General features: G+C 41.7%; 1 protein-coding gene across 1 annotated transcript; it reads left to right on the plus strand.

Annotated features, from left to right (window-relative positions):
* The first annotated feature begins 1,111 nt into the window (after positions 1–1,111).
* Positions 1,112–25,651, plus strand: PLAAT5 (phospholipase A and acyltransferase 5). Its single transcript, XM_023738126.1, has 5 exons — positions 1,112–1,191; positions 5,785–5,893; positions 20,539–20,647; positions 22,671–22,933; positions 25,386–25,651. The coding sequence occupies exons 1-5, from the start codon at positions 1,112–1,114 to the stop codon at positions 25,476–25,478; spliced, it is 654 nt and encodes a 217-aa protein (XP_023593894.1). The 3' UTR covers positions 25,479–25,651.
* The last annotated feature ends 40 nt before the right edge of the window (positions 25,652–25,691 follow it).

Raw genomic sequence — 25,691 nt, forward strand, 5'->3', positions numbered from 1 at the left:
CAGATTCTTGGGCATTCCAGAGCCGTCATTGGTGCCCCTCTCTGTCCCTGGACATGCTCACTGGGCCCTAGCCGTTGCCCTGCGCGCCCACGGCCGTTTGCGACGCCCCCCGCGCTCCGCTCCGCCTCTCCCTGCCATCTCAGCCTCTCCCCGCGCCCCCCGCGCCCCCACGCCGTTTGCGATGCACCCCGCCCCCCTCCACCTCTCCCTGCCATCTCAGCCTCTCCCCGCGCCGCCCGAGCGCCCACGACCTGGCAGCTCTGCCGACCAGGGACCGCGCCGACTGAGACCTGGCGGGCTTGCGAGGGCCGGGGCTGGGCGGGCAGCAGTGGCGGGATGGGCTTGAGCCCCGCGGCCGGTGGCAAACACAGGTTCCGCCTCTCTCGGTTGCCGCAGCCCGGCTCCAAAGCCACGTCGAAAGCCTCCGGTACTTGGCCCCGGGGGCGGCCAGAGCTTCCTCCCCTTCAGTCAGCTGTACCCCAGCGGGTCTGCCTGGGGAATGGTAGCCGCTGACCCCGGCAGGCCGTCGGAACCTCAGATAAGTCACCGTAGTCACCATTTGATTGTGTGAAACACCTGTTGAGCGTAATGAATGAATAGTTCAGAATGATCATTTGTTAGTAATTCCATCACAGATACAGTTACGACCTACCCAGTGAGCCAGGCATCCAGCGGCTCTCTTGAACCTTCCTACCACATTTCAGGGGAAGCGAGACTGAGGTGACAGCTCTCCCGCAGGTAGAGCTAAGAAAGGCTCTAGCTCCGCAGAAGCTTCTGAAGGGGCTGAGCCCCAAGATTTCTGCGAGTCTGGGGGAGAACCATTCTCGCTTCTTCACCTTTGCCCCAATTCCGCCCCTGGGAATTCCAAAGTCTCTCTGTGGCAGAGGAACTGAACCCTGCCCAGCACCTACTCCCACGCTTCCCTTCATCGGAAAATGTACTGAGGGTTACCAGGAGCCAGGCAGGTTCTGGATTAGAGCTCAGGGTCCACCTCTGCATAGCCTCAAGGTTCTCAAATTCTTCTCTCACAGGTCTAAACCTCCTGAAAAGCAATTGTGGTTTTAAATAGCATTTACTTTTTCTTGAATTAGAAGAATCCCTGGGATGCCAGATGTTGACCCAGCTCCCGCCCAAGTCACCCAAGTCACCACAGCAGGGTGCGTCAGACCAGGGAAGAAGTGGCCAGCAGGGGTAAGATTCCTGGTATGAAAGGACTAGGTCTTTGGGCAGTAGACAGGCCTTTTGAAGAATTGACCTTGATGGCCTTTCAGTAAAACAAATCCTGAGGTGATTTCTGTGCAAACCAGCTCCCCACTAACCAGTAAAGAGAAGGCTGGTGTGCTCCTGGTCATGACAGATGACGATGAGGCCTGTGACCCACTGGCTGGAGGCATAGTCTGCAGTAGTTTCAAGCCACAGGGCCATTCTCCAGACGACTGCAAACTGAATCACTTTGGAAGAGGGATCACAATATTGCCAGCTGGTGTCCCTAACTAACGAATGAGACAAAACCCGATATTTGCCTCTTTTTCAAAATTCCAAGGGGCTGAGTTACGGAGAAGAGCTATACTGAAAATGAGGTGTCCCCCTCCTTCCCACATATGGTTTAGTTTTGAAGAAGAAGAATTAAAATGTGGGGAAAGGTAAAGAAACCATTTTTGAGTGCTGGTAATATACAAGACAATGTTCCGCTGCTGTTCGTAAGGTTTTCACTGGCCAATTTTATTAGCAGTGGATTGCCAGGTCTTTATTCCTAGTCTGTCTTAGTCTGGAAGCTCCACTGAAACCTGTCCACCATGGGTGAACATGCTCGTATTTGAAATACTGGTGGCATGGCTTCCAGCATCACACTAACACGAAAGCCGCCATATTATGACAAACTGCAAGTTGTCAGAAGTGAAATGGACCACATAAAGATCAATATCCTAGCCATTAGTTAGCTGAAACAGACTGGTATTGGCCATTTTGAATTGGACAATCATATGGTCTACTATGCCCGGAACGAAAAATTGAAGAGGAATGGCATCACATTCATGGTCACAAAGAACATTTCAAGATCTATCCTGAAGTACAGCACTAACAGTGATCGGATAATATCCATATGCATACAAGGAAGACCAGTTAATACGACTATTATTCAAATTTATGCATATCCGCTAATGCCAAAGATGAAGAAATTGAAGATTTTTACGAATTTCTGCAGTCTGAAATTGATCAAACATGCAATCAAGATGCATTGATAATTACTGGTGATTGGGATGCAAAAGTTGGAAACAAAGAAGGATCTGTAGTTTGAAAATATGGTCTTGGTGATAGAAACAACGCTGGAGATTGCATGACAGAATTTTGCAAGACCAAAGTCTTCTTCATTGCAAATATCTTTTTTTCAACAACATAAATGTGGACCTTGCCAGATGGAATACACAAGAATCAAATCGACTACATCTGTGGAAAGAGACAATGGAGTAGCTCAGTATCATCAGTCAGAAGAAGGCCAGGGGCTGACTGGGGAACAGACCATCAATTGCTCTTATGCAAGTTCAAGTTGAAGCTCAAGAAAATTAAAACAAATCCACGAAAACCAAAATATGATCTTGAGTATATCCCACCAGAATTTAGAGACCATCTCAGAAATATACTTGATGCACTGAACACTAATGACTGAAGACCAGACGAGTTGTGGGATGACGTCAAGGACATCATACATGAAGAAAGCAAAAAGGTCATTAAAAAGAAAGGAAAGAAAGAAAAGACCAAAATGGATGTCAGAAGAGACTCTGAAACTTGCTCTTGAACGTAGGGTACCTAAAGTGAACAGAAGAAAAGATCATGTGAAAGAGCTGAACAGAAGATTTCAAGAGGCAGCTCGAGAAGACAAAAGTAAAGTATTATAATGAAATGTGCAAAGACCTGGAGTTAGAAAACCAAAAGGGAAGAACACACTTGGCATTTCTCAAGCTGAAAAAATTGAAGAAAAAATTCAAGTCTTGAGTTGCAATATTGAAGGCAAGATATTGAACAACACGGCATCAAGGAAAGATGGAAGGAATACACAGAGTCACCATACCAAAAAGAATTGGTCAGTGTTCAACCATTTTAGGAGGTAGCATATGATCAAGAATCAATGGTATTGAATGAAGAAGTCCAAGTTGCACTGAAGGCACTGGCGAAAAACAAGGATCTGAGAACTGACAGAATACCAAGTGACGTGCTTCAACAAACGGATACAAATGCTGGAAGCACTCACTCATCTATCGCAAGAAATTTGGAAGACAGCTACCTGGCCAAATGACTGGAAGAGATCCATATTCGTGCCCATTTCAAAGAAAGGTGATCCAACAGAATGTGGACATTATTGAACAGTATCATTAATATCAAATCCAAGTAAAGTTTTGCTGAAGATAATTAAAAACCGATGGCAGCAGTACATCAGCAGGGAACCATCAGAAATGCAAGTCAGATTCAGAAGAGGATGTGGAACAAGGGATATCATTGCTGATGTCAGATGGATATTGGCTGAAAGCAGAGAATACCAGAAAGATGTTTACCTGTGTTTTATTGACTATGCAAAGACATTCAACTGTGTGGGTCATGACAAATTATGGATAACATTGTGAAGAATGGGAATTCCAGAACGCTTAATTGTACTCATGAGGAGCCTGTACATAGATCAAGAGGCAGTTATTCGAACAGAACAAGGAGATATTGTGTAGTTTAAAATCAGGAAAGGTGTGCGTCAGGGTTGTGTCCTTTCACTGTACTTATTCAATCTGGATGCTGAGCAAATAATCCGAGAAGTTGGACTATATGACGAAGAACGGGGCATCAAGATTGAAGGAAGACTCATTAACAACCTTGCTTGCTGAAAGTGAAGAGGACTTAAAGCATTTATTGATGAAGTACAAAGACCACAGCTTCAGTATGGATTACATCTCAACATAAAGAAAACGAAAATCCTCACAACTGGACCAATAAGCAACATCATGATAAACGGAGAAAACATTGAACTTGTCAAGGATTTCATTTTACCTGGATCCACAATCAGTGCCCATGGAAGCAACAGTCAAGAAATCAAAGATGCATTGTATTGGGCAAATCTGCAAAAGACTTCTTTTAAAGTGTTAAAAAGCAAAGATATCACTTTGAGTACTAAAGCGTGCCTGAGCCAAGCCATGGTATTTTCTGTCACCTCATATGCATGTGAAAGCTGGACAATGAATAAGGCAGACCGAAGAATTGATACCTTTGAATTATGGTCTTGGCAAAGAATATTGAATATACCATGGACTTCCAGAAAAACACACATATCTGTCTTGGAAGAAGTATAGCCAGAATGCTTATTAGAAGCAAGGATGGCAAGACTTCGTCTTATGTATTTTGAACATTTTATCAGGAGAGACCTGTCCCTGGAGAAGGACATCATGCTTGGTAAAGTAGAGGGTCAGCAAAAAAGAGGAAGACCCTTACGACATGGATTGACACAGTGGCTGCAACAATGGGCTAAAACATGGCAACGGTTGTGAAGATGGTGCAGGACTGAGCAGTGTTTCATTTTGTTGTACATCGGGTCTGTATGAGTCAGAACTGACTAGATAGCACCTAACAACAACAATGTAGAAGATGCATATACAGTGACACCTGTGAGAGCTGGAACTCGAGGAGACTGCCTTGTTTTTCCAGGTCTCGCAAGTTTTCCGTCTTTGACAGGTGCCGTCACTTCTGTTGTTCTCTATTTAGTGGAAAATATTGGCGTTTTCCTTCTCTGACAGATTTCTGCTTGACAGTTTCCAGCTTTCACAGGCATTACTGTTTGTGCTTTTTCATTTAATCCTCTTGACATCTCTGTGAGGCTCACATTATCATCTTTATTTTACCGATAGTCAAACAAAGGTTCAGACAAATTGATTTACCAGCTGAAGGTTGGACAGCAAGCATCAGAGCCAGGATTCAAACCCAGGGCTTTCTGGTCCCCAAACATTTTACTCTACTACCCCAAAAGGAGTCCCTGGGTAGCACAAATGGTTAAGCGCTTGGCTGCTAAGGTTGGCGGTTCGAATCCGCTCAGAAGTGCCTAGGAAGAAAGACCTGGTGATCTACTTCTGAAAGACCACAGCTGTTGAAAACCCTATAGAGTGCAGTTCTACTCTGAAACACGTGGGGTCTCCACAAGTTGGAATCAACGCAATGGCAAGTGTTTTTTTTTTTTTTTAAATAGTACCCAAAAAGCATATTTTCCTCTTCACTTTCAATTCTCTCCCGTAACGTTTTGTTTCAAGAAATAAAATATTCTGATTTCTTTCACATTATTTCGAGTTAAAGTGTTGTGATGCAACAAGATTTCTCAGAAATATGGAGCTAATTATTAAAAGAAACAGCTCAAGAGTTCGCTGGGCTTGCCTCTGGGCAGTAGAACTGGGCGGGAGGGCGGTGAGAGGCGGTGGGGCAGAAGCCCTCATAACGGATTTCGTTATAAGCCATCACCTACTGTTTCCTTTTCGTAAGCTATGTGCAAGTATAACTTTGCTAAACAATTGAAAGGATTATTAGCAAATTAAAAAACACCCTGAAAGCTACTCATTTCTGTTATAGCATTTTCAACAATTGTCAGAAAAATAGTAAACAGCCATTATTTTGTATGAAAGGTATAACTTCATAGAAACAATCTTAGAGGAAAATGTTGCCTAGAATCTCAAAATGGAAAGGTATCTTAAAAGTCACAAATCTGAAGTGATCTGTAATACCGATTTCCAAATAATTGTGAAATACCATCTGAAATTCATTTAGGGAGCAGGCCGAAGTTAACGCTGATGTAACACCCAGCTGGAAAGGGACAGAGTCGAATTCAGCAACGAAGCCTGAAAGTCCCGGCAAGTTCATAAAGCAAACAGCTGAGGTAGGTATAGCAAGAAGTCATAGACAGCGTGTATCTTTAGCTTCCCAGTGATTTCTGGACGTATTGTATTTTACTTTATTTAGACTGTGAGGCACAGTAAAACCTCGCTCTGATTTGGGATGTTGGTTGCCTACTCCCCCTCCCCCTGCTTTAAAAACAGCTTTATTGAGGTACAGTAATCTGAACATATTTAAAATATGCAATTTGTTAAATTTCTGTATATGTAACATCCGTGAAACCATCACCACAATCAAGATAATGTTTCCTTGTGCCTTTGTAAGCTCTCCCTCTCCCCACTCTGCCCCCATCCTCAGGCAACAATTGGTCTCCTTTCTGTCACTAAAGATTAGATTGCAGTTTTTAGAGACTTATCTAAATGGAATCACACAGTATGTACTCTTTTTTTTGGTCTGATTCCTTTCACTGTATTTAATTATTTTAAATTACATTCATGTTGTTGCATGTTATGAATAAGTTATTGCTGAACATATATGTATGGATATACCACTATTTGTTTCTCCTTTCACCTGTCAACTGACATTTGGGTTGTTGCCAGCTTTGGGCTATTATAAGTTGCTGTGAACATTTGTGTACAAGTCTTTACATAGATGTATATTTTCTTTCTCTTGGGTGAATACCTAGGAATGAAATGGTTAGATCATATAGTTGGTGTACGCTTAGCTTATTGTTTCCCAAAGTGGCTCTACCATTTTACACATCCTCACCAACTTGGTATGTTCTGTCTTTTTTATTTTGGCTATTCTAATAAGTATGTATTCATATCTCACTGTAGTTTTAATTTTGATTTCCCTAATGACTACTGAGAGGCATTTGAATTATGGTGTTGTCGAAGAACTTCGAATATACCATGGCCTATCGGAAGAACAAACAAATCTGTCTTGGAAGAAGCACAGCCAGAATGCTCCTTAGAAGTGAGGATGGTGAGACTTTGTCTGACATACTTTGGACTTGTTATCAGGAGGGACCAGTCCCTGGAGAAGGACATCATGCTTGGTAAAGTAGAGGGTCAGGGAAAAAGAGGAAGACCCTCAAGAGATGGATTGACACAGTGGCTGCAACACCGGGCTCAAAAAGCAATGATTGTGAGGATGGTGCAGAACACGGCAGTGTTTTGTTCTATTGTACACAGGGTTGCTAGGAGTCAGAACTGACTCCACGGCAGCTAACAACGACAACGAGTAATGATGTTGAGTATCTTTTCACGTCCTTGTATATTGTCATCCATATATATTTTCTTTGGTGAAATGTCTTTTGAACATTTGAAAAAAGTTGGTTTGTATATTTTCTTATTATGTTTTGAGAGCTCTGTAGAAATTCTGGATACAGGTTCTTCACTAGATACATGCTTTGCAATATTTTTCTCAGTTTGGGCCTTATCTTTGCGTTCTCTTAACGGTGTCTTCTGAAGGAGAGAAGTTTTTAATTTTGATGAAGCCCAGTTTATCAGCGTTTTATTTTACGAATCATACTTCTGGTATCTAAGAAATCTTTGCCTAATCCAAGGCCACAAAGATTGTCTCCTAGAAGTCTTAGTTTTAGTTTTTGCATTTAGGTCTTTGACACATCTTGACTTAATTTTTTAATATGGTGCAAGGTATAGATCGAAGCTTATTTTTTCTCCATCTGGATATCCTGTTGTTCCAGCACCATTTGTTGAAAAGACTATCCTTTCTCCACTGAGTTGCCTTAGAACCTTTGTGGAAAATCAGTTATCCATTTGCTTGTGGATCTCTTTCTGGACTCTATTTGTTTGGTTGATCCTGTTTGTCCATTGTAAGAGCAGTACCACACTATCTTGATTAATGTACTTTTATAATAATTTTTGAAATCGAGTAATGTTAGTCCTCCAACTTGATCTTTATTTTTCAAAGTTATTTTGGATATTCTAGGTGATTTGTTACCAATATTCAGGTTGCCAATTTCTACAAAAAGCCTGCTAGAATTTTGACTGAATTGCCTTGAAACTTTAGAAAATTGGCATCTTAACAAGATTGAGTCTTATGAAGAAGGTGTGTCTCTATTTAAATCTTCTTTTATTTCTATCAGTAATGTTTTGTGATGTCTGAAAAAGTATTTTTCCCTTTTTTTGAGAAAAAAAGGAAATTCTAGGTTGACAGTTTTTTCTTTCCTTATTTTAAAGATGTTGCTCCACTGTCTTATTGCTTACATTGTTTCAAAACAGAAATCTGCTGATATTCTTACCTTTGTTTTCTTTTTCTGTACGGTATATGATATTTTTTTTGCTCTGTCTGCTTTTTAAAAGTTTGTCTTTCTTGCCGGTTTTGAGCAATTTGATTATGAAGTGCCTTGGTGTAGTTTTCTTCATATTTCTTGTTCTTGAGGTTTGTTGAACTTCTTGGATTTGCGGATTTATAGTTTTCATCAAAGTTGGAGAAATATTGGAGACTATTTCTTCAGTAGCTTCCCTTTCTTTCAAGGATATGCATAAAAACACATTGCCGTCAAGTCAATTCCGACTCATAGTGATTGTATGGGACAGAGTAGAACTGCCCCATAGAGTTTTCAAGGAGTACCTGGTGGATTCAAACTGCTGACCCTTTGGTTAGTAGCTGTAGCACTTAACCACTACGCCACCAGAGTTTCCTTCAAGAATAAAATACATGCATATTATGCTGCTTGAAGTTGTCCTACAGCTCACCGTTTCTCTTTCCATTTAAAATCATTTAAAAAATCTCTGTCTTTCCTTTGGATAGCATCTGTTGCTATGTCTCCAAGTTCACTAATCTTTTCTTCAATGTCTCATCAGCTTTTAATAGCATTCAGCCTATTTTTCATATCAAACACTATAGTTTCATTTCAAGAATTTCAATTTGGTTTAAAAAAATAGCTTCTATATCTTTACTTAGCTTTTTAAAAAACAGAATGATATAGTTATAACTATTTTAATGTCCTTATCTGCTAATTCTTACATCTTTTTCAGTTCCGGATCAGTTTTGATTGATTTATTTTTCTCCTCATTGTGGGTTGCATTTTCTTTGCCTGACTGGTAATCTTTGATTGGGATTTACCTTGTTGGATGCTAGATATTTTGCTATTCAAATAAATATTCTCGAGCTTTGTTCTGGGATGCAGTTACATTACTTGGAAACAATTTGATCCTTTCAGATCTTTGAAGATTTTTTTAAGAGAACACCAGAGCCATGTTTTGTCAATGCTTTTTCCCACTTGTAAGGAAAGATCCTTCTAAGTGCCCTACCTAATATTTTGTGAATTATGAGGTTCTGGCTTTTGAGAACAGGCAGTATTCCTGGCCCTTCATGGGTCTTGGTACCATTCTTTCTGACCCATTGGGATGGTTCTTCTTCCAGCCTCAGATAGTTTCTTCACATGCATATACTCTTCAGTTCTTCACTAAATACTTGAGAGGGATCCTCTGTAGAGCTGCAGTTTTTACTCTCTTTGCATCTCTCTCCCCTCTGTACTGTGTGCTGCCAGCTTTTGTTGTCTTGGTCTCCCCTGACTTTCAGTTCTAGTTTCTTACTCAGAGAGTATGCCGGGCTTTACCTGCATTCTTCCTCTCTACACCATGGCCTAGAAACTCTCTCAAGACTGTAAGCTGAGACAATTGTAGAGCTCATCTCATTTGTTTCTGATCTCTCAAGGATCACTGTCCTTTGTTGCCTAAAGTCCAGTGTTGTGAAAATTGTTGTTTCATGTCTTGTAAACATTTTTTTCTTGTTCTTTTGGTTGTTTCAGGCAGGAGGGTAAATCTAGTACCCAATATTCCATCTTGACAATACATAGGATTAGCTTATGCTTAAAAAAAATCTTTATTAGACATAATTGTTCACTTTGTCCGTACATCTATAAAGTCTGTAAATTTTTTCAGTCTAAAAAATTCAGCTCGTTGCCAGGGCTGACAGCTCCAGAAGTTTTTAATTCATCATTTCATTTTCCTTATCTCAGTCTTGCCAATAAGGGAAGTATGATGGGCAAAAAAGCATTTTACTCGAAATCAATAGGCCTGTATTATTGTCTTGGCTTTGCCAATGACTGTATAAGCTCATTTTTTTTTGTGTAAAATGAAGAAATCATACTTAATGTTCTTTAAGGTGTCTTATAGCAGTGATTTTAGTGTGATATTATCCAAAAAAGATATTATCTGGGTCTGCTGGAAAACTTGGCTATCACAGCTACTGCTAGGTTCCCCTGTTGCATTATGTTCATTTAAAGGAGACAAGGCTCTTAATCTTTATTAAAATAATAATTCTCACAGTCACAAGTGTTTATTTTTCATCATATGATAGAAGAAGAAAGTGCCAATTGACCCTTTTTTTGATTCTACAGAATATGAAGGTATCAATTACAACGTTATTACCAGGACAACTAATTATCATGCCCAACAACCAATCAAAATTTCATATTTTCTTTAAGACTACTTTCAAAAGACACCAGAACAATTTCTAAAATGTTTTAAGACCATTTTGTTAAAATGATACTTCTCAGGACTGATTCATATTGACAGAGAAAGGAACAAGTTGCTAACAGTTATGAATATTCATAGAGTCTCCATATTGCACAATATAACAAGATTGATATTCTTGTGGATGTTTTCAATTTAACACCTTATCAAATCAGATTCTTTAGCAAGTTCTACGTGCAGAAAATTATGTCTTGTTGTTTAGCGGTAGGGTGGCCATCACCTTCAATGTTTTCTGAGACATTTTTTTCTTTTTTAATTTATAAAGACTTGCATTTTTAAGATTAAGCTCTGGAGTTTCATTTGATAACATTATAAGCAAAAAAAAAAAAAAAAAAAAGGGCCTGGAGAACTCAATTTTAATAGCAAAAATGGGGTAAGAGATGAATGGGATTTTACTTTGTAACAGTGAGATAAGACGTATATAGCATTGCTCTTCTACAGTATTGTGTTCAGTAGAGATCTGGCAGGATATTCTTGTCTTTGCCCTCAAGGTCTTCACAGACTATTTAGGAAAACAGGAAAAAGAACTCATAATACAATGTGATAAGCACCATCCCCATATAAACTGTGTATAAAATACATACGTGGTTTCACTCACTTTTTCCTGGTTTAGAAAGAGTTATGACAAAAATCTGCCATGACGCATCACTTTAAGCTGTTCTGTTTTCATTGTAACCTGATTAAGGTCTGTGCATATATCTTTTTTTTTCCCCCTGTGCATATATCTTTGATGGACATGGCTTCTTTTACATTTCTCTAAAGTTATATGTTCTCGTGTGCCATTTTGGGGCTCTGGATTTATCCCTTCAATCATTTAACTCCTATTTCTGCTGCTTTCATCAAACCATGTACATACCCTTTAAAATGCTGGGATTACTTACTGTTTTATATAACAGGGGTGAATTAATGCCAAGACAGGACAGATGAAATAAATACATCTCAAAGTCCTAGCACGAGAGGAATGCCAACTCTTTCTCTGACCCGAGGGCTTAGAGATCACTGACCATGGCCATACCTCCCCCTGCTCCCATTCTGTCCTTTGTTCTTTCTATTCCCATGGAAGAAGATCCTTATTTTTAAGCAAGACCCATTCTTCCTCAATGTGCTCTTGATGTTAGCCCCTCTCACTTTCTCAGGACCCTTAAGAGTTCTATCATCAGCATCTCCCTCGCTGCTGGAGCCTTATTACTGGAATTTAAACATGCTATTGGAGCTCTGGTGGTGCAGTGATTAAGTGATATGTCTGCTAACCAAAAGGTTGGCAGTTCAAATCCACCAGCCACTCCTTGGAAACCTATGGGGCAGTTCTACTGTGTCCTATAGGGTCACTATGGGTTGGAATTGACTCAAAGGCAATGGGTTTTTTTGTTTTGGTTGTCTTTCCCATCGTGAAAATGCACTCCCCAGATCCCATATTTTGCTTCATTTACCACTTTGTGCCTCTCGTTCCTTTCATAATGTCTTGAAAGAGTTGTCTACACTCATGGTCTGCAGTTTCTCACTTTCCATTTAATGTTTGATCCACTCCAGAAAAGCTTCCACCTGAACCATAGTCTGATCTCTTTCTTCCTCTACAGCCTCATCTGGCATGATCTCCCCACTCATTTATTGTCCTTCATCCAGCTCACGGTCTTTGTACTGCCCCCCTCCGTGGAATGATCTTCCAGATCTTTACATAATTTTCTTTTTCTTGACATTGACTTCTGATCAATCCTGATCTTACTTCTTCATAGAGCTCTTTATCGACCATGCAACACAGTTACCTTCCATCATATCCCTCTTTTTCAGTTTCATCACAGCACGTTTTTTTACTACCCGGTATTTTCTTGTTTATTTGTTTATCTGTTTCTTTTCATTAGAATATAAATCTATGAGTGTAGATTTCTTTCCTTCCTCGTACATTGGTCCTTATCATCTGTAACAGTACTTGGCACGTAGCGCATAATAAATACTTGTTGAAGGAATGAATAAATGAATAAGGGGTGTATTAACCAAGACTTTAAGTTGTAAATAATAGAAAACCAGCTTTAACTAGTATTAATCAAAAAGGAATTTTTATGGATGCTAACTGGGGTAACTTAGAGTCGGGAAGGAATCACGGTAGGAACCTGGGCAGCTCCGGGTTCCTTAGAGACTTTAAACAGTGTCTCTGGTATGTCAGGGGCCTCTTTCTATCTTTCTGTCTCTCCTCTTGGCTTATTTCAGATTAATGGCTTCATTTTCCTCAAAATCAGTAGCTTCCTCCACGTGGTTTGGGGTGGGGAGGCCTCTGGCAACTCTGGATTTACATAGTCCCAGCTAGCAACCCAAGAAAATAGAGCATCTCTCCCTTTGATTTGTTTATAAGAATCCAAGGGAAGGACTATCATATTGACCCAGCTTGGAACAGAGTGTAATGATTGGCTAAGCCTGAATATTGTGACTAGTATCTCTACTAGAATCACATGGACGGAGAGGGAAGGAGAAATAACCCAAAGGAAAATGGGTGGGCTATTATCAAAAGAATCCAAACCATTTACCATGGCCTACAACCCATACATCATCTCCAGATTCATCTTGTATCGCTCACCTCCTCCAGCCCCTTACTCATGCTGCATCAGCCGTGCCAGCCTCCTTCCTCAGAGCCTTAGCATTTACTGGGTTGCCAGGACTGCTCTTTCCTCATTTTTCAGATCCTGCCCATACTTGTCTTCTTTTCAGAGAGGTTATCTCTGACCTCTCTATCTAAAGTAGTCTTCTCCACCCCAAAAACACAACACTTCTGTCATGTTGTCCCATTTATTGCCTTAATAGCACTTATTACACTATATAGTATCTTGCCTATTGATTATCTGTCTCCTTCCAACCAGAGGGCAGAGCACTTGCCAGTCTTTTTCATTGCTATATTTCCAATGCTTAAAATAGTAAGTGCGTGATAAATATTTATTGATTGAATATATAAAGAGGTAATTTATCAGGTGAATAAAACCACCAGATAGCTATTACAAAGGATTAGAAAAAAAATTCATGATGACAGATTTATAACAGAATAATCAGAATGATGGACTCCAATAGGACATATAATAATCTTTTGACATTGAAATAGTAAAGAACCATATTGTTGCTCTCTCAGAAGTTCTAAGTAAGTGGAAGAGTTGGGGTTTGAATCAGGTCTCCTAACTCCGGAAAGAATTGTCTTCTTTCTATGACTCTCTAGTTGTCTGCCATTCTTAATAGTATTTGCTCTTTTGTGACATGTCAACATATGAAGCTTTGGGTTTCATTCCTGAGATGTTATCTGGGTTAGGGCTGGAGTTGAAAGTGAAGTTCCAACAGGCCTCATACTTGTGTCTTGATGATTTTCTTCTTCTCCCAGCTTTCCACGTCTGTTCTAATGCCTGGTAAGGTATTGACCCAAGAGTCAGTGTGTTATAGAAACAGCCTAGAGGCTTCACATTTTTGTCTCCTAGGAGTTAAAAATAAAACTCTTACTTTGTGATTTAGCTCCTACCTCCCTGCCGCATGCTGCAGGCAGGAATGAAACTTCTACCCACTTCTCTGCATCACAACTGTCAGATAATACTTTCACAAAATATTATTATCCAGGAAGTCTCATGAAAGACCAGTCTTTTTTTTTTTTTAAAGTCAGTGTCTGTTTTGGGGAGAAGGACTAGAGCTGGGTTGCCAGTCTGTGCAAGGGATGTAAATAGCAGATGGATGGAGGATTTTGAAGTCACATCTTATTCCAAAGAGGGAAAAAAGGAAGAAAAACCTTAAACTGGAATTGAAGATTAGAATATCAGTTGGGATTGGAGGTCACCCTGGAGGCAGTAGACAGGTTCCTTGTAGTTCGTGAAAAGCTGGGAGAGTGTAAAGCAAGGGAAAAGGGAAGGATGTGACCTTGGAAAAGCCTCCCCTGTAGCAATCCTCAGTCTTAGCTGTATACTAGAATCACCTGGGGACCTCTTAGAACTCTGATGCCCAGGCCTTACTCCAGGCCAGTCATAATTTTCTAAAGCTCCCCAGGAGATTTTGGTGTGCAACGAAGTTTGATAACCAATGCTCAATATAATCACTTTACAGTGGGAGAAAATTTAGCAAGAGAGTGGGTAACTAGAGATGACTATTAAATCTGTTGTGAATCCCTTTCAGTTTTGTGGCACAGTGGTTAAAAGCTCAGCTGCTCACCGAAAGGTTGGCAGTTCGAATGCGCTAGTTGCACCTTGAAACCCTATGGGCCAGTTCTACTCTGTCCTATAGGGTCGTTAAGAGTCGGAATCGACTTGACAGCAAAGTTTTTTTTTAACCCATCCAGTGGCAATATTGCAGGGGAGAGAGCACTAAAGAACAAAGAAAACTGTTTAAAATTCTAACTCATCCCACCCCTAATCCCAGGTCCTTCTGTTTTCTGCACCACAAAGCTTGTTCAGCGTCCTTGATGATCAGCATACAGACTCCTTTGTATGTTCTTCTCCCTTAGACTAACATCACAATCAGTTGTGCTGTCCTCCTATTGGCAGTTATTCCAGGAAATAACAAAGATGATATTGATTGCTTCATTGATTGATGTTGTCAGTGAGAATGACCCAGTCATGGTGGTGGTGTTGTTTGCTTTTGAGTTGATTCCAACTCATAGTAACCCTATCGGACAGAGCAGAACTACCGCCTAGGGTTTCCTAGGCTGTAATTTTTTTTTTTTTTTTTTTACATAAGGGCATTTTAGTCTAGGAATGAAATATTTAAATAAGTCAATTTGTTAGTCATCATTATGTCAGTACTTGCATACAAATATGCACACTTTTTTTTAACTTATGTGCTTTTTAAAAAATTGTGCTTTAGATGAAGGTTTACAGAGTAAATTATTTTCTCATTAAACAATTCATACACATACTGTTTTGTGACATTGGTTGCCAACCCCATGATGTGTCAACACTCTCCAGTTCTTGACGTTGGGTTCCCCATTTCCATTTGCCCAGCTTTCCTGTCCCCTTCTGCCTTCTCATCCTTGCCCTTGGGCTGGTGTGCCTGTTTAGTCTCGTAGAGATGATGGAGCTACTGTGTTGTTGTTTGTTTTATGGGCCCATCTAATCTTTGGCTGAAGGGTGAACTTCACAAGTGACTTCGGTACTGAGTTAAAAGGGTGTCCAAGGGCCATGCTCTCAGGGTGTCTCCAGTCTCTGTCAGACCAGTCAGTCTGGTCTTTTTTTGTGAGTCTGAATTTTGTTCTACATTTTTCTCTAGCTCTGTTCGGGACCCTCTATTGTGATCCCTGTCAGAGCAGTTGGTGGTGGTAGCTGGGCATCATCTAGTTGTGCTGAACTCAGTGTGGTGGAGGCTGTGGTAGTTGGTTGTGGTTCATTAGTCCTTTGGACTAATCTTTCCCTTGTGTCTTTGGTTTTCTTTATTCTCCCTTGCTCGAGTTGGGGTGGGACCAATGGAGTATCTTAGGTGGCCACTCACAAGCTTTTAAGACCCAGACACTACTCACCAAAGTAGGATGTAGAACATTTTATTTATAAACTATGTTCTGCCAATTGAGATAGATGTCCTCTGAGGCCATGGTCTCCAGCCCTCAGCCCAGTAATTCGGTCCCTCAGGGGTTTTGGATGTATCTATGAAGCTTCCGTGACCTTGCCTTGGTCAAGTTGTGCTGACTTCCCCAGCATTGTGTACTGTCTTACCCTTCACCAGAGTTACCACTTATCTATTGTCTAGTGTTTTTCCCTCCCACTGCTCCCATCCCTTGTAGCCATCAAAGATTGTTTCTTTCAGTGTGCAGACCTTTTCATGAGTTTTTATAATAGTGGTCTCATACAGTATTTGTCCTTCTGGGAATGACTTATTTCACTCAACATAATGCCCTCCAGATTCACCCATGTTGTGGGATGTTTTGTGGGTTTGTCATTGTTCTTTATTGTTGCATCACATTCCACTGTGTGTATGTACCATAATTTGTTTATCCATTCATCTGTTGATGGACACTTAGGTTGTTTCCATCTTTTTACTATTGTGAATAATGCTGCAATGAACATGGGTGTGCATATGCGTATTTGTGTCATGTCTCTTATTTCTCTAGGATATATTCCTAGGAGCCTAAGCTGTAATCTTTACAGGAGCAGATTGCCAGGTCTTTTCTCCTGTGGAGTGGCTGATGGGTTTGAACCACAACCTTTGTGTTAGCAGCCGAGTGTTTAACCATTGTGCCATTAGGGCTTCTTCAGTTATGCCTAGTGGGAGGTAATTAGCTCTTTGGTTGGTGGGGGAAATGGGCTTACACTGGGTGTGGCTGTCCACTTGGCTTGGCAGGCTTACAGAGTCCTGCCCTCCACTAGATACTCTGGGAGGAAGGTAAATGTCATTGGTATCAATATACTCTCGGGTATCAGGGTTTGTGCTCAGGTAGGCTGAGATGGAGTCAGGGATGGTGTCAAAGCTGCATAAAGTTTCATCTGGGTCTCCTTCTGTACTGACTCAGCAAAACCTGCCCTACAACATTATTGTCAACCCTCCTTCCCCAAGCCCTGATCAGTGCAGAAATAGCCTGAGTGTGATTGATTTGAATTCCTGTACTTCAACTTATTGTCTGTCCTTTCCTCTTCCTCTCTGGGCCTTTCTTTTTCTTCCTAGCTAATAACAAGACTTAAATACTACTGGTCTTTAGGCTATGGTAGAAGTCTTACCTTCCATGCAGGAGAACTGCATGCGATTCCTGGCCAGTGCACCTCCTGCACAGACACCATATGTCTGTCAGTGGAGGCTTATGTGTTGCTATGATGTTGAAAATGTTTCACTGGAGCTTCTGGATGAAGATGGACTAGGAAGAAAGGCTTGGCTATCTACTTCCAAAGATCAGCCGATGAAAACCCTATGGATCACAATGGTCCAATCCGTAACCGATCATGGGGATGGCGCAGGACCTGGCAGCATTTTGTTCTGTTGTGCATCAGGTCACCATGAGTCAGGGGCCGACTTGACTACAGCTTACAACAGGCTACTGTATTGGTGAGGATGAGCTTATGGGCCTTCTTGTATTATGTGTATAAGAGCAGAAATAGCCCTCACTTAGAGCATTTTTTTCCTTTAAAAATACTATACTTAATCATTTCTTTCTCATTTACCTATGTCCAAAGGAGAAAAATGATTAGAAAATCCAGGAATCAAAGGTCTGTATATAACTAAATTATAAATTAGAAGTAATTTAACTGTTTACTTGTGTCAGTGCATGCAAATGTTGAACTAAACTTAGTTTTTAATTTTTTAAAAATAAGTTTCAAAATATTTGATAATTCAGACTTCCTTATGGAAATTTTAAAACACTGCTCTGATCCCACTGGTGTTTATCAAGACAGAAGTGTTTGTTTAAAACAACATATTCTTCTTGATATTTGAATCACAAACAGAATTCTATTAATTTGCTAATTGTTTCTTTTTAATCTTGGCCAAAGGATGAGAAAGATCTCCTCTCTCTGCTTAGTCTCTTTCCTTCTCCTTAGTCCTACTTCTCCTTAGTCCTCCATCTCCATCTATCATCATCACATCACTTTTTCTGATCTGTGCCATCTTTTATGTGTTGTCCTCCCAATCCTTAGCTGTTACCCCCCTCAAAATACTCCCACCTTCCTTAGTAACCCTAGTACAAGTCTTTGGCTTTTTTTCTCCTCCCAGCCCCTAATCAAACTGGAGTTTTTAAAGATGTCCATTATGATGATCTAATGTGCTCATTACTTAGCTCTTCTGTCACCTTTCTTTGACTCCAGAGGGGCCTTCAAACATTTGCTGCCTTAGCCTTGGGACCCTCTACCATTGGGGAGGGTAGAGTTGGCATTATCTCCCTTTTCCTACGTGGCTTCTTTGACAGTATAGTTTTCCTGTCAGAAATAACCATGAGGGACTGTGAACATCCAGATTTCAAGGAGGAGTATATCCACATCTCTTTTCCTGGGTCTATGGCAAAAGAAAATGAAACTCAGCTTTAAGTCTCCTACAATATAGTTCTGCTTTCCGGGTGAGAATGCTAGGTTAGGGTGCCCTCTAGTGGGTGCTCCTCTACCATTGCGTTTTCCCTTTAAAGAAGAAAGAGTTGGTTAGGGAGACAGAAAGAAGCCCTAGTTCTTGTTTTAGCTCTACCGTGGACTTGCTATGGAACGTTCGACAAAGGACTTCATCTCCCTTGGTCTCAATTCCTTCCATGTAACATAGGAGTGTAGATTATCCGGTTTATGCCTATAAAAACCCATTCCCTGAAGTGGCCAGGCCTTCTGTAATGGTTAAGTGAGGTTCTTAGCAAATCCTCTCCCCAAAAAGCAAAGATAAAGCTGGACAAAATTAAGACTGGAAATTTGACCAAAAGCATACAACAAATAGAGAAGCGTTAATTCAAGAAAATCTACTGAATCTAGGAAAGAACAAGGGAAGACTGTGGTTTTTCAGGTCTCCCTCCTCCAGCTCTGTGTGGGAAAGTTCTACCTAGGTGGGTGGGGCAGGCTGGGAGGACCGGAGCAACAAAGGGGGGTGGAGGTGAATTTATTTGGGGCAGAGTTTGGAAAATTCCATGCCCAGGGATGTTGTTGAAACAATAACTATCTCAGTGGCAAAAAATCATGGCAGGCAAAAATTGCAGCTAGCCTGAGGTTGCAGTACTTGTTGAGACAAGAAATAGACCAACAGATCAACCAGAAATTTAACATGGAAATCCAGGTAGCAAGACATCTTAAGAGGGCCTTGAAAATCTGCCACATATACCTTGTGGTTTGGAAGGCATGCACAAGGCTACACACACATTCAGGAGAGACTGGAGAAGGCCATAGTGAGTCTCTAACCCCTTGCTGAACATGAGGCCTTATGAATGCAGAAGTAAAAGCTGGGACAGACTTGTAAACTTTTGGAACTTCAGTTGCATTTTCCAAGCCACAGAGAGATCCACTGGCAAAGGGTGGAAGCCTTATTGGCTCAATGTGTGGTTCAGCCTATGACCAAATACTGACTGATCATTAAGTTATATTGGCCCAAGAATGATCCCTAGGAAGCCAGGCTTAAAAATAAAAACAAGAAGAAAAACTTTGTAGACACGTTAGTGGCCATACACTGTGAGGGAAGCGGACTCCACAGGATTAGTCCAGAAAGTCACTAAACAAATAAACCAACAAACCAACCAACAAACGTGAAAACAAAAAGCAACAACTGCCATTCCTCAAGGGGAGGGTAATCAGAATCCAGAATTACTACAATGTATTACCTAAAATGTCCATTTTTCAACAAAAAATTATGGGACATGCAAAGAAGTGGGAGTGGCTCATAAACAAGAAAACAAAACAAAAACAAAACAGTCAATAGAAACTATTTCCTAGGGGGCCCAGATGTGGGGCCTAGCAGACAAAGACTTCTAAACAGCTATTAGGAGTATGTTTAAAGAAGTAAATGAAAGTAGGATGACAATGACTCATCAAATAGAGAATATCAATAAAGAGACAGAAATTATAAGAAAGCACCAAATGGAAAGCAAGCAGGAGGCAACCTTCTGGAGTGCAGGTGGGAGGCTGGTGATCAGCAACTGATGGCATGGGTGTGCAGAGGAGGGGAGGACCCTCTGGGCTGCCAGTAGACCATATGGGGGTGGGAAGGTGAGGGAGGTAGGAATCAGGACACCTGCATGGGCAGAAGGCCTTTGGGCACAGGTTTCCCTGTCAAGAGAACCCCAGAAAAGTGGAGGCTGCAAGGGTGCTTAGGAACTGAGAATGTGAGCTCAGGCATTGCTCCACCAGCTATCCTCATGCTCAAGCTATTGACCATCAGTCTTCTTCCTCCCCAGCCAGAAACTGCAGGAAAGCCCCTTCCTCTTGCAGTGTCCCTCCAGGGTCCTTTATTGAGAAAGCGTAACATCTTGCTCACTTTAAAGGAAAGATGCTTAAGGGAATTCTGTGGTTAATCACAGACCATATATCAGAGGGTACATTCGGAGTTGAGAAGCAATAAATTGATAACTAGCACAGATGGCCTCTAAAGCTCTAATGATGAGAGTGATAACAGGATGGGGGATGTTCTTTGGTCCTTTGTGTGAAGAGAACTTTCTTCAGCTTGGGTAAGGTGATTAGAAACAGTGAGGGGATCTTAGGCTGAGCTGCAGCAGCTCTCCAGCTGGGTCTCTGGAGTTCCTTGAGCATGTGAAGTTTCTATCTCTCTCTCTTTTTTTTTTCCATTATAGGGCAAACCAAAGCCCAGACCCGGAGACCTGATTGAAATTTTTCGAATTGGCTATGAGCACTGGGCCATCTATGTGGAAGATGATTATGTGGTCCATCTGGCTTCCCCGAGTAAGAGTGGATACTCTATTGAAATATTTATATTGAAGTTAATTATTGTGTTCCTCAGCTGCTGTCCTTCTTAGCAATAAAGTACCCTGAAGCATACTGGACCCCTATTTACTATGTAATAAAGCTTGGTCTCTGTTTGCCAATAACCATTGTGTGCCCAGACTAAGAGAGATGACAGTGTAAAAAGTGTCCCCCAAGTTCCCTGACCTTCTAGGTCATCCTTTATTTTAAAGTACAAGTGTAAGAGCGTAAACCTCCATTTTGTATTGACAAGAGTTCAATAACCTTCCTCATATTTCTGAGGAGTCCCTGGGAGGGATGCGGGAGATGTTCTGATCGTCACTTGTTAACTATTGTTCCCAAATGCTGCTTTCAGCTCTCTGATCACCTTTGGCAGGCTCCTCACCTTGTCTCGCTACTGCTCCAATCTGCTCCAGTCGGCTTCACTCTCAGTGTAGACATCTTTTATTTCTCAAGGCAGCATTGACATAAAACTAAGACTAAACCTGTGGTTAATCAAATTTTAGTAGAGACTTGATGAGGGTGGTAGTGATAATAGAGGAAAATTGCAGTTTAGAACAGAAACAACTTAAAATTGAACATCTAGAATCCCTGGTCACAGTGATTGTCACAAGAGATGGCAGCTGGGGGTCTGGGAGATGGGGAGGGAGGGGACTCCATTGTATACTCTTCAATGTCTTTTGAATTTTGTATCCTGTTGCAAATACTGCCATTCAAACTTAAATTACAGAAGGGCACTGGTACCAAAGGCCAATGTCCATGGCCCTCATATTTGCATCCTATCCTCCTCCTTTGGCCCAGCCTCCCATCTTTCTGGGACCTTCCCACAGAGCAGATTCCCATCGCCTCTCTTCCTTGCCCCATCCACTCACACCCTTCCCCACTTCTTGTTTCAGATTCTATGCAAAGAATGTAAAAATCACATTGCAATTATTTCCATTTCTCCTTTCCAGACTAAGTCTGGGAGCCTCCCTCTTGTATAACCGAAGAGCTCATTGACAGTTTTGTCCCGCCAACTCCGCCACCATCAGAAATATCTCTACAAATGAATTCTGCCGTCTCTGCTCCCAAATGCTGGGTGCTCACTGCCAGCTTTTGTAAAATCAGCAGTTTTTCTTGAAATCCGCAAGAAAAGAATAGGGACATTTCTAGCTCTTGGTTAACTAACACAGGGGAAGTGTACCTACATTTGCATATGCATATAACAAACCACCAAAACCAAACCCGTTGCCGTTGGGTCAATTTTGACTTATATACATATACTGTAGCAAAAAACCAGTTCTTGTTTTAAATTACCACCTACCTGGCTTTGGGTCCAGTTCTTGAACCTCTCTGAGCCTCTGTCTCCTCTAAGGACTGACTGCTATAACAGTTTTAAACTTTTCTTTTTTCAAAGCTGTGGAACCCTATTTTCCAAACAAACTCTTTTAATGAGAATTCCAGCATTTGAATACAGATAAAAGCAAAGCTGCTCTGAGTTGAAGCTGGTTGGTGCCATCTGGAGCCCTGTCTGCTTGCTTCCCTGTTCCCCTGCAGTGGCCCTGAAGGCGTGCCATGGACAGTTTGAAAACCACTATTATCATGTACATGATAGCACCATGCCCAGGAGCTCACAAATACAGATAGAGGGCGCCCTATACATGTTACTTGTGAAGGTCACTGAAGTCTGATAAGGAAAGCAAGACTCAAATCCAAGGACCAATTAGAGGTCAGCACAACACTGATTGTAGTCTGGGACCACACTGGAAGGTACCGATAGAGTTTAATAAGACAGACCTCCCTGAGGGGTTGAGAGCAGTACTGCAGTGCAGGGCAAAACCTTGGTGGGGAAGCTGGTCCTTTATAGTTCATCTAGTCCAACCCCTTATTCCCTGCTATGCCTTTTACAGATGGTGAAACTAAGGCCCCAAAAGGAGCAGCTGACTTAAAGTCTTAGAGTGAACCAGTGCTCTGTATACTACCCCTAGCCACTGTCCAACTTTGGTTTGTCTTTGGTCTCTAGGTGAGGAATTTGAGGCTGGCAGCATCACTTCTGTCTTTAGCAACCGAGCCGTTGTAAAATATAGTCGTCTGGAGGACGTATTGCATGGCTGCTCCTGGAAGATCAACAACAAGCTAGATGGGACATACCTGCCCCTGCCCGTGGACAGGATTATCCAGCGTACGAAGATGATGATCAACAAGATCGTGCAGTACAGCCTGATTGAAGGCAACTGTGAGCACTTTGTGAATGACCTCAGATACGGTGTGCACAGGAGTCAGCAGGTATGGCGCCCTTTGCTTTAATGATGGCTTCTTGTGGAGCTTTCATGAGCTTTATTATCTCATCAGTGATCAGGACAGTGATCTGTGGCATCATCATATTATTTGTTGTACTATAGGACTTTATGGTTCAGGAAGTATTTTCACCTATATTAACCCATAGACATAGATAGATAGCTGCCGTTGAGTTGACTTCGACTCATGATGACCTTATGTACAACAGAGTGAAATGTTGCCCAGTCCTTCGTCATCCTCATGATCGCTGGCATGTTCGAGTCCATTGTTGCAGCTATTGTGCCAATCCCTAGCCCTCAGTGGCCCACTAATTCACCAAACATGATGTCATATTGGTTCATCAGCAACTGATCCTTCCTTATAATGTATCAAAAGCAAGTGAGTTGGACATTGTTCTGTTGTGCTCCATAAGCTTTTCACTGGCTAAATTTCGAAAGGAGATCACTTGGCCTTTCTTCCTACTCTGTCTTAGTGCGAAAGGTCTACTGAAACTTGTCTACCATGGGTAACACCATGGGTAAAATACCAGTGCATAGCTTCCAGCATCACAGCGACACATGCATGTCACCACAATATGACAAACTGACAGACGGGTGGTGAATATTAACCCACAGAGGAGTGGAAAAACCACTGGGCTTATAGAAAGACCACTCAGTTAAAGTCCAAGTGTGACAATTAACTAATGTAGTCTCCTTGGTCAAGTCACTTTTATTTCTGAGACTATTTCCTACTTTACAAAATGGGGATAGACCGAGGCAAATACTTTATCCAGAAGCCTGTAGGCCATCTCTAGCCCACAGATATGTTCTGCTTGGATGTATGGTATTATTTTTTTTGAATTTGAATTACTTGCCAACATGTGAAAATATAGAAATTTTATACAAAAAGATCTGAACTCACAGCTTCTCTTGAACCACATTTTGATCAGGCTATGGGCCTGCATTCCTGCTTGTCGACACTCTGTAGTGGCTTCCCTTTACATGGGGTGGGTAGGGATAGTGTATCACCTACCAGCTTTCCTCACATTACCTGCTTGGCCCCATTGCATTTGGGTTTCTGACCTCCCACTATATAAAAACAAAACGCATTGCCATCAAGTTGATTCCGAGTCATAGTGACTCTATAGGACAGAGTAGAACTGTCACATTGGGTTTCCAAAGCTGTAGTCTTTATGTAAGCAGACTGCCACATCTTTCTCCCACAGAGTGGCTGGTGGGTTTGAACTGCTGAGCTTTCGGTTAGCAGTCGAACACTTTAACTACTGTGCCACCAGGGCTCCCACCATATAGGGTGATGATAAATTAAATGTGGTATAATACATGTGAAAGGGCTTTGAAAATCCTAAATATCTGTGATAATTTGGGCTTCTCTTGTTAATATCTGACCCTTACTAAAACCCCATCAGATAAGCAAAGGAAGTAATATTATCTCCTTTTTATAGATGAGAGTCCCTGGGTGGTGCAAATGGTTAACACACTTGGCTGCTAACCGAAAGGTTGGAGGTTCAAGTCCACCCAGAGGCACCTTGGGAAGAAAGCCTGGTGATTTACTTTTGAAAAATCAGCCATTGGAAACCCTATGAGCACAGTTCTACTCTGAAACACATGGGGTCTTCATGAGTCAGAACTGACTTGACAGCAACTGGTGGTGATGGTGATTTTATAGATGAAAAAAAATCAAAGTTTAAAGACAAAATCATTTTTTCTTAGTTAACAGGCTGGGCTCAAATCCTAGTATGTTGGTCTTTATCCGATGGTGATCTGGTCTCTCAGTGAGCACTAGTATGCCCTCCGTGCCGCCCGCAATACCCTGTCCACTATTGACTTTCTGCATCTTCTTCCTCTGCACTCTGGGTCCTCTCCTGCATTCCATTCTTGTGAGGCCTTACTTAGGTGTCTGGAGCTTGCCTGGCTCTTGTATGAGGGATTTCCTGTTCCACAAGCATTTGTACATGAAAAGAAGATCGTCAGTTTAAAGGGGTTTATATTTGGGCCTCCTAAGGATCCCAAGCCAAGGAGTCAGGAAACCCAAGCCCAAATCTAAGCTCAGACACTAATTCACTATGTGAATTTGTCCAAATGGGTTCGCCCCTCTGGGTAAAATGAGGGCCTCAGTGACTGTGACACTCTTAGATGCTTTGCCTCTGAGTCCCATGCTGGAGGCAAACCCTGGGCAGAATGGCTTTGAGGGAGGAGGGGGACCAGGAGCCCTGCATGCTCCCAGAGGAAAGGAAGCAAGCCTGCCTTGGATGTTGGTCTTGAGCAATGCTAGCTTCTCTTGGTTTCTTGCAGACCTAGGTTTTGGGAAATCTAGGATAGCACAGGCTGCATCCTCCTTTAGGAAAAGGCCAGTTTCTGAAGGGTAGCAGTGGGGCAGGGGAAGGGGAGGACACAGGCCTAGGGCTGTGACTGACCATCCTGTCAACCTATCTGCTTTGCAGGTAGAGCACGCCTTGAGGGAGGGCGCAAAGGCTGCAGGAGCCGTTCTCTCAGCGGTGGTGGACAGCATCAGGCCCAAACCAGCAACTGCCTGAAAGTGCTGAAAACTCCAAGTAGAGGAAGAGCTATCCTGCCACCAGCAAACAGAACACGCCCCCTTCCCTCCTCTTGCCTTCCTCTCTCAATAGGCCCTCATAAGAGACTTGTGAACTTCTGGAAGAATCTAGAATGTATCCAATTACCCCTCCAGAAAATACATCCCATATATGTGATCATGCACTCTTAGAATGGGAAGTTGTTGTTGGTGT

Source organism: Trichechus manatus, unplaced genomic scaffold (assembly GCF_000243295.1).
Source record: "Trichechus manatus latirostris isolate Lorelei unplaced genomic scaffold, TriManLat1.0 scaffold00113, whole genome shotgun sequence".
NCBI classification, from domain to species: Eukaryota; Metazoa; Chordata; class Mammalia; order Sirenia; family Trichechidae; genus Trichechus; species Trichechus manatus.